This window comes from Cygnus atratus, chromosome 2 (genome assembly GCF_013377495.2).
Source record: "Cygnus atratus isolate AKBS03 ecotype Queensland, Australia chromosome 2, CAtr_DNAZoo_HiC_assembly, whole genome shotgun sequence".
Classification (NCBI taxonomy): domain Eukaryota; kingdom Metazoa; phylum Chordata; class Aves; order Anseriformes; family Anatidae; genus Cygnus; species Cygnus atratus.
In genome coordinates, this window is record NC_066363.1 from 37,174,940 (window position 1) to 37,191,184 (window position 16,245).

At 41.5% G+C, this 16,245-nt stretch overlaps 1 protein-coding gene across 1 annotated transcript in view; it reads right to left on the reverse strand.

The window, feature by feature from the left end:
- Positions 1-2,333: 2,333 nt before the first annotated feature.
- COLQ (collagen like tail subunit of asymmetric acetylcholinesterase) overlaps positions 2,334-16,245 on the reverse strand; it is a 39,192-nt gene continuing 25,280 nt past the window's right edge. Inside the window, exons 12-18 of the mRNA XM_035556440.2 lie at positions 15,720-15,800; positions 11,492-11,588; positions 9,603-9,742; positions 6,693-6,812; positions 5,986-6,106; positions 4,385-4,487; positions 2,334-2,403 (exon numbers count right to left, since the gene is read on the reverse strand). Coding sequence (XP_035412333.1) covers positions 2,334-2,403; positions 4,385-4,487; positions 5,986-6,106; positions 6,693-6,812; positions 9,603-9,742; positions 11,492-11,588; positions 15,720-15,800 — 732 coding nt within the window. The remainder of the gene's footprint in view (positions 2,404-4,384; positions 4,488-5,985; positions 6,107-6,692; positions 6,813-9,602; positions 9,743-11,491; positions 11,589-15,719; positions 15,801-16,245) is intronic.

Below are 16,245 nucleotides of genomic sequence, written 5' to 3' on the forward strand. Positions count from 1 at the left end.
TGAAAAAGGAGGAAAGTTTTTTTTTACAGTCTTTTATGTCACAGATACTTAACACCTTCCCAGACGTGTTTTTTAATCATTGTTTTAATCATTGTTTAATCATTGTTTTTTATCATCTGAGGGGAACAAGGCATTATTTGTAGTAAGAACCTTGTTCCATGTCCTTTTATTTTTTTGCCTAATATCTTCTATTCCTTTCTTTTTGTTAAGATGCTGAATTGTTTGTGCTGTATTCATAAAGTCCATTTAAAATCCACACTTTATAAATGTTTTCTGATGCACACCTTCCTGGACACATGCAACACACGACAATCCTACATAAGTTATCGCAACTCCTTTTTATGTTTCCTGCCTTTGATGTGCTTGGCTTTACAACCTCTTTTGCAGGTAGGAGCTTTTAAAAATACCAGGACTTAAAGCTGGACTTAAAATTTCTCCAGGACTCCAGCCTTTTGGGTGCTGGAAGTAGAGATAAACTCCTTGGAGAAGGTGACAGATCCCACCGGGATGGTGTGGTGCTGCTGAAACCCATGGCTTGCAGCAGGGCAGGGGACTAAAAGGCAGCTCTTCTAGTGCATGGACTTCCAGAGCTTATGCCATGTTCCTTGCCCCATTGGTTCCTTGGCCTTTTATTAAGACCTCTGATTAAATTTTAAAAAGCCACAAGAAGTGTTGTGAACTAGTGAACTGGGCTACAAATGTTGGTGGCTCAGCTTCACAGCAGCACAAGCAGCCCAGGTAAGCAATAGCCGCAGAGTACACTAATTTTGTTTATTTTTCATTTAATTGATGATTTCCAGTATCACGTTGGACATGCAGAGTTACAATCTCCTATACGGGTGGTTGTACGTATTTCTCGGTTACTTTAATGTGTTATCATCACAAAGTAATATCCACCTTTATTTAACCTTTACAGAAGTAACTGTGTAAGTGCAGCTGTCATTGTTACAAACAACTCACGCATTTCAAACATTCAAGTGGAGCATTTAAGGCAAAGCAGAAAAGAGTGGCCTGTATGAAAATAACACCTTGATTTGAGGCTCTTAGTCCTGAATTCCACACATCTCTGCACCATTTTCTTCTGTTATGAACTCTTTTGCACATAACGTATTTAATATGTAAAATTTACTCTTTAATGCTTGCTAATAAATAAGTATATAATTACCCTGACTCCTATCAGAGCTAACAGAGTTGACTGAACCTGTGAAAAACAAATATATATGTACATTATACAGCATGAATGAGCACCCACAAACACGCTAGGCCAGGATTTGTTTCACGGAGATACAAAAGTGAGGAGGCACACTGGGGTACTCCAGACACGATGGCAGGAACCGAGAGCGGTCGAGAGGGGTCGGCACACAGGGAGAGAGGATGGGGCACAGCTGGCACAGAAGGACGAAGGTCAGCTGGACAAGGGGAGGAGAATGACAAGACCTTACAGCACAGAAACCAGAGTGAAGGCCACACATACGTGGCTGTGTTGAGGTTTCAGGAGGGCAACCAGCACTGCCCCAGTCCCTTTGGGCTCACGCAGAACGCAGCCGGCTCGGCGAAGGTGAAAAAAGGAAATAGGCTCGTCCTGTGTCACCCTTTGTTTGGCCACTCCAGCCTTTGTGGTCTGCAGGTTCAGACCCTGTGATACAGCTCGCCTTTCTGTGGATGCATGCAGATAGATCCAGCCCAATTTCTTTGCCTGGAGGTTTTTTGCCCCATCTGCTGATCTTTAAAGCACTTAACTGAAAGACCCCTGCTCTTCAATCCACAAAGGTGTGCAGCTAACCTTAATGCCACTGAAGTCATCATCACTCACGTAGATACAACACTTAGGAAGTTCACATTGTAATAAAAGAGAAAGTCTCTATAAACACCATGTCCAAGATACACTTTGTGTTTATGCAGAGAAGGTTGAAAAACAAAAACCCTGAAGAACTTAGGCTGAACAGTGCTTAGTCGAGGTAATGTTGTCTTGTTACATGATATTCCTGGTTAGTGACATTCAGTTTCCAGTAGCATTTGTGATAGAGCAAGTTCTCACACACAGCCACCCAAAAGTCTTACTGGCAAACACTGTTTGACATTTCTCTATTAAGACAGGATGCAGTGGTCCTATTTTTTCCCAATCTGACTTAAAAAAAAAAAAAAAAAAAAAAAAGACAAACATCTCAAAATGGCCATCAGCAGCATGACATCTGTTTGTTTGTTTTTCACACAGAGGTGGGTTTTTTTCCTCTTTTTTTTTTTTTTCTCCTTATTCCAGTCCTTCCTGGATAGATGACAGTGTAGCACCTAGCACCCCGTGACATGTGGGATGCTGCCCACCTCTGCTCCCCTCATGTGAAGTATCGGCACTGTGTAGAGTCAATGTAGCAGTAAGAAGTGCATCGCAGTTTTCCATAAGACCTAAAATAAAAGAGAACATCTCAGTTCCAATACACACCATAGCTCACATTACATGGTTTCTGGATGCAGCTCTCTGTCGGAATCAAGAACATCAGAAAATGCCAAGTGAAGTGACATATGGCAACCAAAATAAGAGGATAATTTCTAGCAGTGCTCTGCTGTGCTCCCCCTTGTCAGCAAAATAAGAACCCAGGAGAAACGATGAGTGAAGTTTTAATTCCCCATAATGTCAATTAAAAATAAAAATACAAAAGACATCACTGTACAGGGGTAGGTGCAGTAGGCCTTGGCACTCACCCATGAGAACTGTGTAACCAAATATCTAAGGATCTGAGTTAAGTGTTTTTCTAGTTACTTCCATTAGTTCCAGCAGGCATGACTGTGCCTGCCTTTCCTTTAATTTATTTTTCATGCACTTGAAATAATGATAGTGACAGATGCCCACCTTCAAACTAAAAAGAGGCCTTTACAAAGGGCCCTTGCAAAATAAGGGAAAACAGTTGTGTTTATTTTTCTTTTCTACTGACTTATACTGAGCTGCAATGATTCTACCAACTGAAGACCTGACCAGAGGTGTTGATTAAAAAAATAATAATAATAAAACAAAATAATTTTGCTGAGTTTTTATTGCTACCATATGTCCAGGTGAATAACCCACCCATCAGATAATCCACAAGCTGTAGAACAGGTCCTTAAAAATGCGTCCTTGGATAACCCACATTCTCAGAAAAACAACAAAAAAAAAATCTGAAGTGAATGTGTGTGAAATATGAGGAGGAATTTGACAGCTGGAAAGAGTAGAAAATGGGAAAATCAGTTGCAGCAGGGCTCTTGGAGAAGAGGGTGCTGTGGGGCGAAACTCCCACTGCAGTGCCAAGCTCACTTACTCGTCCCACTTTCCTGATGAGTCACGGCTTTTTCTTTGATTTAGCAGATAATCTGCAGGCTGCACGCACAAAGATAAAGGATCTCAGTTGCTCTTCACAATTTGATTATACACGGAAAATAGAATCTATAAAAATTTCTCAAGCTTCTGCGGGACTCTGTTTTTGGCAGCAAACTTAAGACTCTTAAGATGGAATAGCTTTCATGGGAGAGTAGCTTCACGCTGTCTGCAGATGGGAGCTCTTTAAAATGTTTCAGGCTGTCAGGTTTGCTAGTCTCAGTTCTAGTAATCTCTTACACCAGGAGTGCTCCAACAATTGCAGTGGAAGGATTAGCACAGCACTTGACTTACAAAGATGTCCTGTGGGTTCTTATTCCTGTCAATTAGCACATTATTCTTCCATGAATGATGAGGGCTCTGCACATAATTTCATTTGCAAATTAAATGTTTCCTGTTATACAGTAACAATACCTGACAGTTAAATAGGAGGCGAAATGCTGACCAGAGGAAGCTGTTTAAACAAAGGCAGAGAAGGCAAGTCAACAATAAGCAGATGTTTGAAATGAAGGACATTGCTAAGCAGATGTATGTCTTTGCAACTGCTGCAAAGTCAACGAATGTTCTGGTCTTTGGAAAGGCTGATAAATGATAAATGAATGGTAGATTCTGAAGCTAGCCCTAGGGCACTCACTAAAAGTCCAGGATTTTGTTTGGAGGCCGTGGTTTGCTGTTTTGTTTTCTTTTTTCTTCCCTTCAGTGCAATCATCTGTTCATCATGATCTATCCTACTCTAGGCATGTTATGGGTATTAATGCAATGAGAATGTCACCAAGTGAGGAAATCTTTGCTAGCAATGGGTAAACATATGCCCACATGATCATGCACTTTGTACAGTAGGAAGCATGTGAGACTGAGAAATGAGATTCAGACCTTAAAATCAATAATGTACAGAAATAATCAGATAAGGTCTTTCTCCACCACTTTCTCTCCACCACTGTCCCACTGGAACAAGGTTTATGTGGGTAGTCCTTTTCTCTTTTAATGTTGAAGGTGGAGCAAAAATAACAAACCAAAGTGCAGACCATTTGTACATACCCAGGGAGATATGTTTTACATGTCAAATATCCAAAATCCTTCCCATCGCAGTCTTCAACCCCCTCATGTCTGTAGCCATCTCCACAGTAAGCACGGCGACATCCTAGTGAAAAATTGTGAAAGAAGTACCTTAATAAAACTTAATATATAAAGTATCCTGGAGAGAGAGGCAAGTGGAACTAGATTTTTAAGGGTAAAGCATAAACCAAGGCATTTTGTGGAGCACTTGACCAAAATGTAGGCTGTGGTAATTTGTGGGCTGTATTTTAACAATTGGACTTTGCTTTTGATGTCTTCAACTTCCTGAGTATAAATTGGGAACAAATTCATTTAGCTAAAATCCCTTTGATATCTCCTCAGAGACACTATTAAACAATAGATTAAAGGGACATTCAAAAACAGGGAGTTTACACAATTTAAAGTGGGTCATTTACAAATGGAAATGATTAATTGATTGCAATGAGGACCTGTTTGTTAGAGATTAATGCTTCTAAGAACAACAAGCCTATTTACAATTAAATCCACTTACCATTGGTTGACCTCTTTTGATACAGTCACAAGATCATAAGGATGACAATTGGTCATATTCAAGTAATTTGTGGCACTAAGGGACGTGGTTTAGTGGTGGGACTCAGCAGGTTGGGTTAATGGTTGGGTTTGATGATCTCAAAGGTATTTTCAAACCTTAATAATTCTATGATTCTATAATTCAATTAAACCTCTTCAGGTCACATCAGTGTCTGAAGTTCATGTACTGCAAGGCCTCTGTGGACCTGAAGCTCTGCCTGGTGTATAGCACAGAGCATTATGATGGACTTCCAGATGCACAACATGCAATCTCACAGGCACTAGAACTAATGAGCACTATTTTTCCTGCATGTTTGTTCCCCATGGTTGATTGCAAATTCTAATTGGATAATTTTCTCATGCTTAGAGCCTGGAGAGCTCTCTCTCACTGGATTGCTCTGCAGTCAGGCAAGCTTAGAGGGACATTTATTTATACATCTATGCCGTGGGGAAGGAGCTAAGTGGTGAAAACAAGGTAACTGAAAGGTGGATGTGAAGGCTGTGATAGCTGCTTGCATGCCAGGTTTATGCTGTGTGATCTTCTGTGCTCTTTGCTTTTACTACCCACAATGAGCAAAGCAAGAGGAAGATTGAGTAGACAGGAATCAAATGTTTTGTAAAGCTAACAGTGAAGGCAGTGGACTGAAACCTTCCCTATGTGGGTGAATAAAAAAAAAAAAAAGTGGTTTTACTGGAACCAGGATATGGCCTGTTATTAATCTAGCATCCATAGAAAACTGAACAGCTGTCCTAAAAAACATGTAGAAAGGCAAATAGCACACTGGTTTGGGCTGGAAGGGGCCTTAAGATCACCTAGTTCCAACCCCCCTGCCATGAGCAGGGACACCTCCCACTAGACGGGGTCTCAATTAGAAGCACTTGGGGGTCACTTCTGTCTTGTGCTTGTGTGTGGCATCCGCATGCATGAAAGATCTCGATTTTGGTGCTATGGCCATTGTGCCTGTCATCCTGCGGAAATGAGTACTGCACTTTCCATGGTAGAAAGAGGCTGCTCTCGACGTGCCGTGACTTACTTATGCAGTCATCTGTCACAACCGCATTGCCATCGTCACACTCTTCCCCATCCTGGATGATCCCATCTCCACAGGTACCGCTGTCCCCAAAGCGATAATCCACGGGGTAGAAAGGGCTGAGCTGGTCAAGAAAACACACCACAGTTACTGTGCAGGACTACCAGCAGGCTGGCTCACAAACTGAGGTGACAGGCTGTGGGAGGTGGGGCGTGCAAACAGGTTTCCATATCTCACTCTTTGATGGGTCACACGGTTTATACGGAATCTGATTCAAAATCCAGTTGAAACAATAAGGATCCTACTGCTGATTTATGTGAGACTTAGTTTAGCTCCCTGAAGCAGTAAGGAAATACATGGTTTGATTCGCAGAGGTTGTGTTTTCCCACAACTCTGTTCCCTGATGAGTTTTGTGTTATTTTGTGTTAAATCAAAACTGTTCTTTACTTATGAAATTCCCCAAATTCAGTTCACCAGTTGGTTCACAGGGAGGTTAGCAAAACCTGAACCACTGATGAGTTAACGTCTCAGTAACTAAGACTCCTGTGAACAAACCCCACAGAATTAGGTACAATTGTAACAGTGCTCAAGAATTAACTTTTCCTTCACTTGATTGATTCTGTATGATACCTTAAGTTCAGAATTATCTGCTGTATTTAAAAGTGAAACATATGCACACAAGTTTTCCAAAACCACAGTCATATTTTCACCTGGATTGGGAGCCATCCAAAGGTATCCTTGAAATACAAAGATCTCTGATCTCTTCTAAAAGCTAAGGCATTTTCGGTGTTTAACCGGTCCAATTCTTCTTGATTATTCACCACAAAAATCTGGGGTACAGAAAAAGAGGTGGTTGGTAACTCTCTCAAGAAGTATTTTGAATTGTCATGGAATCCAGTTCTGCAAACTGAGTTATGTATCTGCAAATATATAAAGAATTGCCAGAAATTTTGTTTGTTTTCTGAAACAGAATGGCATGCCAGCCTTGGGTGAGAATTTACACACATAAAAATATTACTTTGCAATTGGTGAGAAACTCTAGTCTTCAAAAGTTAATGGTCTCTCCTGAATACCCAGCTAAGGCTCCAGTGACCCCTATTTCAAAATGCACACCCACAGATAAGGACCATGCTAACACTTGTGCACAATCACTGCTGAGAACAATTTCAGATGCTCCAGTGGTTAGATGCTGGAACAACTGCAAAATCCATATGGGCATAAGTGGTCTTTGCGGGTTTGTCTATAATTTTTAGGCATGTTTATGTTTACAAAATAAATAATTCATTGCTCAATGCAGCCTTCACTTATCTTTTGCTACTTTGTACTTCGTTTAGACTTAACTGGCATTGAAATTCATGTTTCTTCACATGCATAGACTTTAGTCTAAATTCAAGTCTTCAATTAAACAGAAAAAATATCAGTACAAAATGGAGAGAATTAGAACAAGCTTCTCCCAATTTTTTTGTAATGTCTCATTCACCAAAATTGTACAGGGCATTACAAAATAATCTCTTCCTCCGGCAGCTTAATCAAATTAATTTTAGTAAGATTCAAACTATTTTTAAATTAAGAAAAAGCAAATGGAACGCTTCTAAGGAAAATGGATTTAGGTCAGAGCCTGATTCCCACCAGCATAATCGGAATTGGCTCTTTTTAAAACAAATTATCCTGAAATTTTTACATAGCAGCATATTCCCATAGCCCCTGACAAAGGCCAATTTCATTAAAGAAACACTGAATAAAAATGCCTTCAGCCAGAATGAAAGAAAGCAAAGAAACAGAAAGCAAAGAGCTGGTTCTGTGGCTTTTCGGGAGCTGAAGTCCCAGCGCCAGAGCTGTAATTTCTCTCAAAATCAATAGCAGATCTGTGCCCTCCGAAAATCCCTCTTACAGATACTGGCCTTTGAAATTGTAAAGGATTTAAAAACCGGGATGAATCACAGCCAGGGACAGAAAAGCAGCGCATTGTTTCCTCCCCTCCTCTGGCGGCGCTGGCACGGTCCCCGCTGACGGGCGAGCGGGTGGCTGTGCTCGGGACACGCCGCAGGGGATGGAGCAGGGCTGGAGCCCTGGAGCACCTTCTCTGGATCTTTCCCAACCAAGTGCAGCTATAGCAACCCTGACAACAGCCTTCAAGTGGCACAAGGCGGATTTCTAAGCTGCCTCGTGGGGATCTGAACAGAATAAATAATAGCAATATTAAGCTCCCTGCCAGTCAAGGGAGTAAAACACATGGGGCAGGCAAGCGGGGAGCACTCCTCAGCAGGACGAGGCTTGCCTCCTTGCCATCCCTCCTTTCTGAGAACAGAAATGGCACTTGATCGTCATCAAATGAGGGTTCATATAGATAGTGTAGGTTACCTATATTTGATATAACTACACTCTCATTGCCATCTTTTAAGATCTAATATTAAACAGTGCCTGGGGGGGAAGGAGGGTGGTAAGACCTACACAGAATATTGTGAGCCTTACACTTTATCCTACGAGTTCTCCATGAAATAACGTGATAATTTTTTTGCAATAGCGCACAGCATGATGCAATATGCACCTTTATTTCATGCACTTTCTTCTGTCACCATTCAGTTTTAAAAGTAACAGGCCTTTTTTGTAATGCACCAGGGATGTGCAAGCAGCTGAGAAGACTTGCAGCACACTCATGCAGAAGATTGAGCTCAATGACCCAGTTTAATGAGCAGTGTGGTGAGCACATCCCTTTCTCACACATTAACAGCTTTCTGAAAATGTGACAGATGGGAAAGTTAACAAAGCTAATCACCGCGTGTTGTCATTCAGAGACCACCAGACACCAGACAATATCCAGTCCCTTGAGTGGCAGGGCTAAGCTAGTACAAAGCGGCAGTAAAAGGTAGCGTTTTCATTGCCAATTAAGTAAGTGATACAATGCACAGAACAGCAAGGCAGGGCCCAGCTGAAGGAGAAGTACAGAAATGGTATTTACAAAAGACCTAAGAAATCAAAGATGAAAAATTGCTAGGTCTTGCTCTTTAAAGTACTTTGTCCAATTTGCTCATAAAAATGCTTTCAAGAAGGCTAGCAATTGAAATTAGCTATGAAAAGTGCACGTTTACAGCCAGCAGCTCAGAAGTCTGACTCCATTTTTGGCTCAATGTAGAGGGTTTGTGTTTTGGGAGAACGTGCTGTCGTATGTGCGAAACGTTTGACTCCAATATTCAACTCTGAAATCACTGTCTTCGCAGAAGAAGATATAAAAAATAAACAAGAAGTAGATGCTTCCTTCACCAACCAACTTGAAACATATTTCAACTGACTGAAATAAAAATAACAGATTATGTGTGTGTAGTAAGGTGGAAGAGAGCTTCCTCATGATCAGAGAAAGGTTTATAAAAATGTGCCATATTACTGGTGGTTTGTAACAGCTGCATTTCAGCACCTCAATCATACAACCTTCAGAATAGTTATGAGACCAAATTCTTTTCCACAGGAAAAGAATTTTTCCTCTGGATCTCAGAAGTTTCGGATACCGGAGGTAACACATTGCCCACATATTTCGCTAAATACAAATTATTGGTGAATACAACACTTCTTGTAATAAAAGTACATAAGAATCATTCACATCCTCTCCCAGAAAATCTGCTTACCGCAGGGACTTTTGGATAGCTGTGTCCAAACACAGATTCCTCATATGGTGGATTATTCACATTCTGTGGGGATCTGCAGAGACATCTCCCTGGAGGTCCTGGAAGTCCTCTTTCCCCTTTTGGTCCTATTGCAAATTGCCCTAGAAAGTAAAATACCTGATTGCCCTGTTATTAAGTTAACATACAAAACACAAACACAGCCTCAGTGGAAAAACTATGGGTTGGGTAAATATATACATTTACATAAGTTTAGAGATACACACACCTCCCACCAACTCCACTGGGACCTAAGGGATGTGATTACCAGAACCACCAGTTCCAGCACTTCAGGAAAAAGACCTGAGTTTGTACCATAGTCATTTTCTTTCAGATCACTTTTTAACCGTGGCCAGAATGGCCATTTTCTTAGGATTTTCAGATAAGAGTCAGCCTGGTTGAAATTCCAGAAATTCAGGTCATGATGCATACAGAGATCACTCCAGAACACGTATGCAGTGGGTTTAGGAAGACCTACACAGAGTCAGTCTCTGTAGACATCCAGAACACATGGCAGTTGTGCATTTGCACAACCACTTGAGCATTGCTGTTTCAGAGGTTTCTGTACAGGAAAACCCGACTATAAAGACAGGAGTGCTACAAATATATACTTTAAAACCTAATGCTTTTTGACTTTCAAACTTTGGCAAGGATGCAGTACTCTGCAGAATTACTTTGAGCCAACATGTTCATACTGCAAGCAGTGACATCATTACAGGAAGGTCATTTAGGATAAGAATTTATATTCTGCAGGAAAAAGATGAGCAAGCCTGATACATAAAATTTCTGTGGGTGGAATAAATCCTTTAAAAAGTAATCTCAGGATCCTGGCTGCCTTCCCGCTGGCATGGTGAAAATTCTGCCCTCTGAAAACTTCCAGCTAATTTACTCTGGATAGATGTTTCATAACAGGAGACATGAGATATGGGTAGATTTCAAAGCAGCCCCCAGCTTCACAGATGTACCATTTCCATATTACCACTAGGAAGAGACTTCCTGCCCACTGGTGTGAGCAAGGAAAGAAAAAGGAAAAGGAAAAAGAAAGAGGACATTGAAGGGCTGCAGTACAAACAGCTGTTGTCCATTTGAGACAGTGGCAGTTTCCAACTGCTTTTCTCTTCAGCATGTATCCAGGTTGGGAAAACCATACCTGAAACATTCTCACTGAACATCACAGGTCATGTATCCATCCTTCATGGCTACGCTTGGTCTCACAAGAGAAAGCAAGCTGCCCAGAGATCATGTGAACACATAGTTTTGAAGCTGTACAACTATCAGTTACCAGCTTTTCTCATGATTTCCACAACACACTCAAATGCAGACAGCATAGATCTACAGCACTTATTAAAAAGAGAGATTTTTTTATCACCCTTTTCCCCTTCTAACTCCTATCCTGATCCTTCTTTTAAGTTTCATCTGTTTTCCTTTTACAGAGCTGCACAGAGTAAGCATGTCCTGGCTGATTAGAAATCACAATCTTTCACTGTAAGCCAGGATATCTGGAGAAGCAGCAGACCTTTGATGATGGAGATTAACTAGTCTTTCCAAGGCTGCCAGATAGCTTTTCATCATCCCCATCTGCCAAAGTCCCAGAGGAACCACATGGGCCATGTTTTTGCTTTTATTTGAGACATCAAAAGTTATTATGTAGGCTTTAAAGTAAGATATAAAGTCCTTGTAATGGATAAAGAAGGTTTGACATGACTTCAGGAGAAATCTTCTCCTTATTCTTGGTGGAAAATCAAACAAAGCTCTGCACCATTCTTTGTAATGGAGCTATATAGACATAGGTGCTGAGTCAGGAGGGGCTGGGGAGGATGCACACTGCTTCAGATGACCTGATCCCTGCTTACCTGATCCTGAAGGTCCAGGGGGGCCTGGCTGGCCAGAAGGACCAGGCCTTCCAGGTGGGCCCATGATACCCACAGGTCCAATGTCTCCCTTTTGTCCCTAGGAAAGAGGAGACATTTATTTGCTAAGCTGTTAATAACACACAAGATCCCCCAGCCAGCACTGGATTCCCTTTCAAGAAAGCCAAGACATTTGCCAATAGGAGCATGCAGCATGAACTCCATAGCCACTTCCCCAGGAAAGAGGGGGCTGTCCCTTTCTGCGTGCAGACAGAAAAGTGGGTCCAGGCAGGACTTCAGCTTGTGAGAGTGAACAGAACCAGCAGATTGCTCTGTGTGGAGTTCGGAATCACCCTGTTCCGACTTCAGTCATTCAGGGGCTATCCTTCAAGGATGCCTTTTTATCCCTAGTAGTTCCCTAGGAGTCAGTACAGCTCAGAGAGAAAGGGCTGGCGGCACAGAAATAAGTGATCCTGGAAATCCTTAGAAAGCAGCTCTGACTTCTGGATCTTCGCCTGAGTTTACAGGGCTGACAGAAAGAAATTGATTCATTTTGCCTCCAGAAAGAGGAAATTCAATACGGAGTCATCAAGGGTTTCCACCGTGACATTTCTCCGTGCTGATTTTCAGAAGAACACTGATTACTTTGGGACCCGCACTATTTTTATAAGTAATTTAGAGCCTCAACTCTTGTATCACGTTAACTTTCACTGTGGATGTACCAGTGCTAACAAAGCATTGCAAGACAAGCAAGGGCTTGGTTTTACAGAGTGCAAGCTAGTAGCCAACTGTGCTGCTGTATGCTGACAAATGATGTTCTTCTGGTGCCTTATCGCTCAGTCAAAATGCTGTACAATTACCTATGGAAGACGAGTTTACATACAGTTACCATACAATAGCTAATATTCTGTAAAATTAGCCCTAATTTGCCTCAGGGGAGCTTGTTTGTGTAGCCATACCTTTAGGGGGTTGGAAGTTTTGCCCTAGAACTGTTCAACACCTTCCTATTTTTGGTACTGAATTTAATATGATGACACTTATTAAAAATAACTATATTTATTGTCCTACTCATATACTCCGAGGCTTGTATTTCTCAGATTTATATTTCAGAAGCATACTGCATAGCTTAAAGTTGAAATATCTGATCCAATTTTTAGGTAACAACAGACATTGTTTAGCAGAACAAAAATGATGTGTGCCTCATTACCATTCTTTTAATGCCAATGAGATGAATTCCTTCAAGATGGTGTAAATCCATGTTAATGTGCATTCATGGGCAGATGATGGGCAATTGCATGTCTAATTTCAGATTAATGAAGCATACATAGTAATATATGATAAAATAATTTGTCGTTATATAATGTGCCATACCCCATGAATACGTTTGAATGTCACTTGCACCATTTCAATAACTGAAGTTTTTTGTTTGTCTGTTTTTATGGCCCGTAAAGAAATAATTGAATATTTACTTTGTTTAATCCTATTAGATAAGCTCTGTGCCATCAAAATATTCCAGGATTTATGTGAGTGTCAGCAATGCTGATCACTAATTACTTCTTATGTTACACAACATGAATGCACAAAACCAGCAGACCAAGATTTTGTAACCCTTGAAGAAGTCTGCAGCAAATCTCGTTCCCCACACAATAAGGATCTGGCAGAGGAAATCCAGCGCCCGTCTGACATGTACTGCCTGAAAACTAGCTGACTTGTGTCTTCTGTTTGGAGGAATGCTTGCTTAATGCTCTCTTGCTTAGCACAGGTAGATTAATTAACTGCAGAGGTGATATTAAATATCTTTGCCTTGTTTCCTTTCATGTGTGCCTACGGCATTCAGAAAAGCTTTTCGCAGGGATGATATTTATAGTCATCTCCTTCTTTTCCAAGTAACGTCCCTTAAGTCATTCCTCCTCCACGACTGAAACCCAAAACTTGCTCCTTGGGGGTCCATTCCCAAGTCACAAAGCTTTGGAAGTTGTGTCGGGGTTTGGGGATGGTGAGGGTGTGACTTGTGACTCCCACCTCCTGGCAGCTTTTAGGAAAAGCTTGCCCCAGAGGCAGAGCAGAGTTGAAGAAGTCAAGGGGATAATCAAGACGTATCTCAAAATGGAAGTGGAAATGACACCTTCCTAATTTAGCTGCTTTCATCGGGGATGTCAGCTGGATCAAGAAAAGACAGGAAATGGTTCCATGCTGATGGAAACTACCCTCTCAGCTGAACAAACAGCAAGGTAATTAAGGCACTTAAAGGCAGCAGCCAGACCCACACAGCTTTAAAATGCCATTTTCAAGGTTTTCTTTTCAAATGATTAAAAAGGAGAAAAGAAATAGATAGTTCACTAATTACAGAAAGAGAAACCCATTTTTTTGTGCAGAAGATCAATGCTGAAATTGCTTTCAGGGCAACAGAAAGGCATTTGTGCACCAACCCTTGAGCCAGGAAATCCTAATTTAGGGCCAGACTATAGTTCTTTCAGTCCCACTGATTGATGCCCTAAACTATGACATCTTATGTGACCACTTTTTGATTCAGACACTCTGTAATGTACCAAAATGTCTAAGATAAAGTATAAAGTCCTTTCAGAAAAAAAAGGGACACTGCACTGTGTCCCTGTTGATCTGCAGGCACTGCATCTCCTCTTTACCTTACACTACAGAAAGATATTCTTTGCACATCCCCTTTGGCAGGACAGATGAGCACAGTTTATAAAAAACAAACAAACAAACAAACAAAAAAAAAACACAGCAAGAGAGCACAGCCCACATCAGCTATTAAAACCTATCAAATCAAGGACAAAAAAGACATTTCTTCTGGGTTATCTAGCAGACTTACATTGCACATATCTTCCTTATTTGGTGACTTGTTATTCCCTCCCAACACCCAATTTTGAATTTTTACCCACACTGGGTATTCTTTCACTTCAGATATTAGCTGACAGCATTAGAGCAACAGCGAAGCAGGCTTGTGTCTCTTTTTGTCATGCTGGGCATAACCAGGCTGCAAATAAAATGCTTTCAGCTGATCCTGTTAACCTCTGCATCTACAGACTTCTATACCTGAGCAGATGTATGTTAAAACAAACACTGATGTAGCAAGAGCTTGTTCCCTTCCCTGCCAGAGGACAGAAATAAGCATTGCAGGTAGCAAACCAAAGGGACTGTTCTTATCGGGCTGACTTTGTGTCTACTGTCCCCTTGCCCGCACAATATCATTGCTTAAAATAAATGCACAAGGAAAGATGCAATTAAAGAGATTCATTTGGTCACTTGAATAGGTAACTACATTAACACTGCTGCCTCCTTGGACAATGCTGTATTGCAGGAATCAGGATCACATTTACACAAAATGTCCGGTCCTTACAATTCATCTGAAAGTCCGAACAAAAATCAGTTCTGTCAACGTAATTATTTTGAGCCCAGAATAAGGAGCGTTTGCCACCACCCCATTCCTGAGCAGCTTCCACAGAAGATTACCACCCTTGAGGTTACTATGTGTCTTCCGGACCTCTCTTAGAGAAGAAGAATCTGTCCCTGGCATGCTGTACTATGGTGAGAAGTGTCATATAAATATCTTAGTCTAACGAATCAATCTTGTGTAAGTATTAACAGAGGAAAAGGGAGAAACCAAGAGGGTGTTTTATTACTCTGATTCTGTACCACCACACTTGGTCCTGGTCAAAGCCTGACTGAACCAAACGGGACCTCGTGGACAGAAAGCATCCTCCAGGTGGGCCCCCCCGCAGGCTCAGGACCTGGCCACACACTGGGTGCACCCTACTGCTTGTGCTAGAAGCCGGAGTTGTATTACAGGACTGAGGTGTGGGCGCATAGACCAGTGATTTTCGTTGTCACAGACCATACACCAGCCACATGCTGGCTACTGCCAGTACACACAGTGTTTCTCCCAGCCTCACACCAACTCTCCAGTCATCAGGTGGGATTCGGAACATGCCTTTGTGTTGTTTAGGATTCAAAGGCAGGGTTCAAGGTCTGCTGAGGTTATACTCAACGAGTTATCTATCCAGGGAATACGTTACTTCAGCCATGCTGCACAGCAAGGGATTTGAGTGCTGCAGATAAGGCCCAGGCATGCAAGTGAGGTGCTGCAGTGCTTCTGCCCCCTGAGAGTGGGACCAAGCACAAGGCACCACCACAGAACAGACCCCGTAGCCATACGCCATGACCACATAGATGCCAGGAATCACAGCAAGAGGAAACACCATGGTCCTACTTGTTTGCCTCGTTTTCCAGGTCTTCCTATAGGTCCTCTGTGTCCCGGTGCTCCAGATTGTCCCTTGGGGCCCATCTCTCCCTTGGTGGGTGTGGAGGGAAAGAAGCAGGACATAGGCAGAGCAATGGTTATACATGCCTTATACAATTCCTCTAGATAATGCTGGCACTGTATTTTTCTTGAAAATTCACAATTTAAAAAAATATATTTTAAAACAAGGGTAAAGCCAGAAATATCTCTTATAATTTACCCATTTTTCCCTGAAAAATCCTTCACTAAAGAGGAAGCCAAATGGACAGCCTAGCAAAACTCTCTGACCATTTTGACAATATCGTGCTTTGCTGTTAAGATGCACACATAATAAAAGTCTCCACCAAGAGAAAAAATGGTGGATTCATTCAATCATTATTTATCCTAACCTTAGAGATAAGACGCAATGATGTCATAAAGTTATCCTCCTTTAGGATTTCTGTCAATAAAATAACATCTGAATTGTGCTTGTTTTTCAAGTACAGAATGATGATAC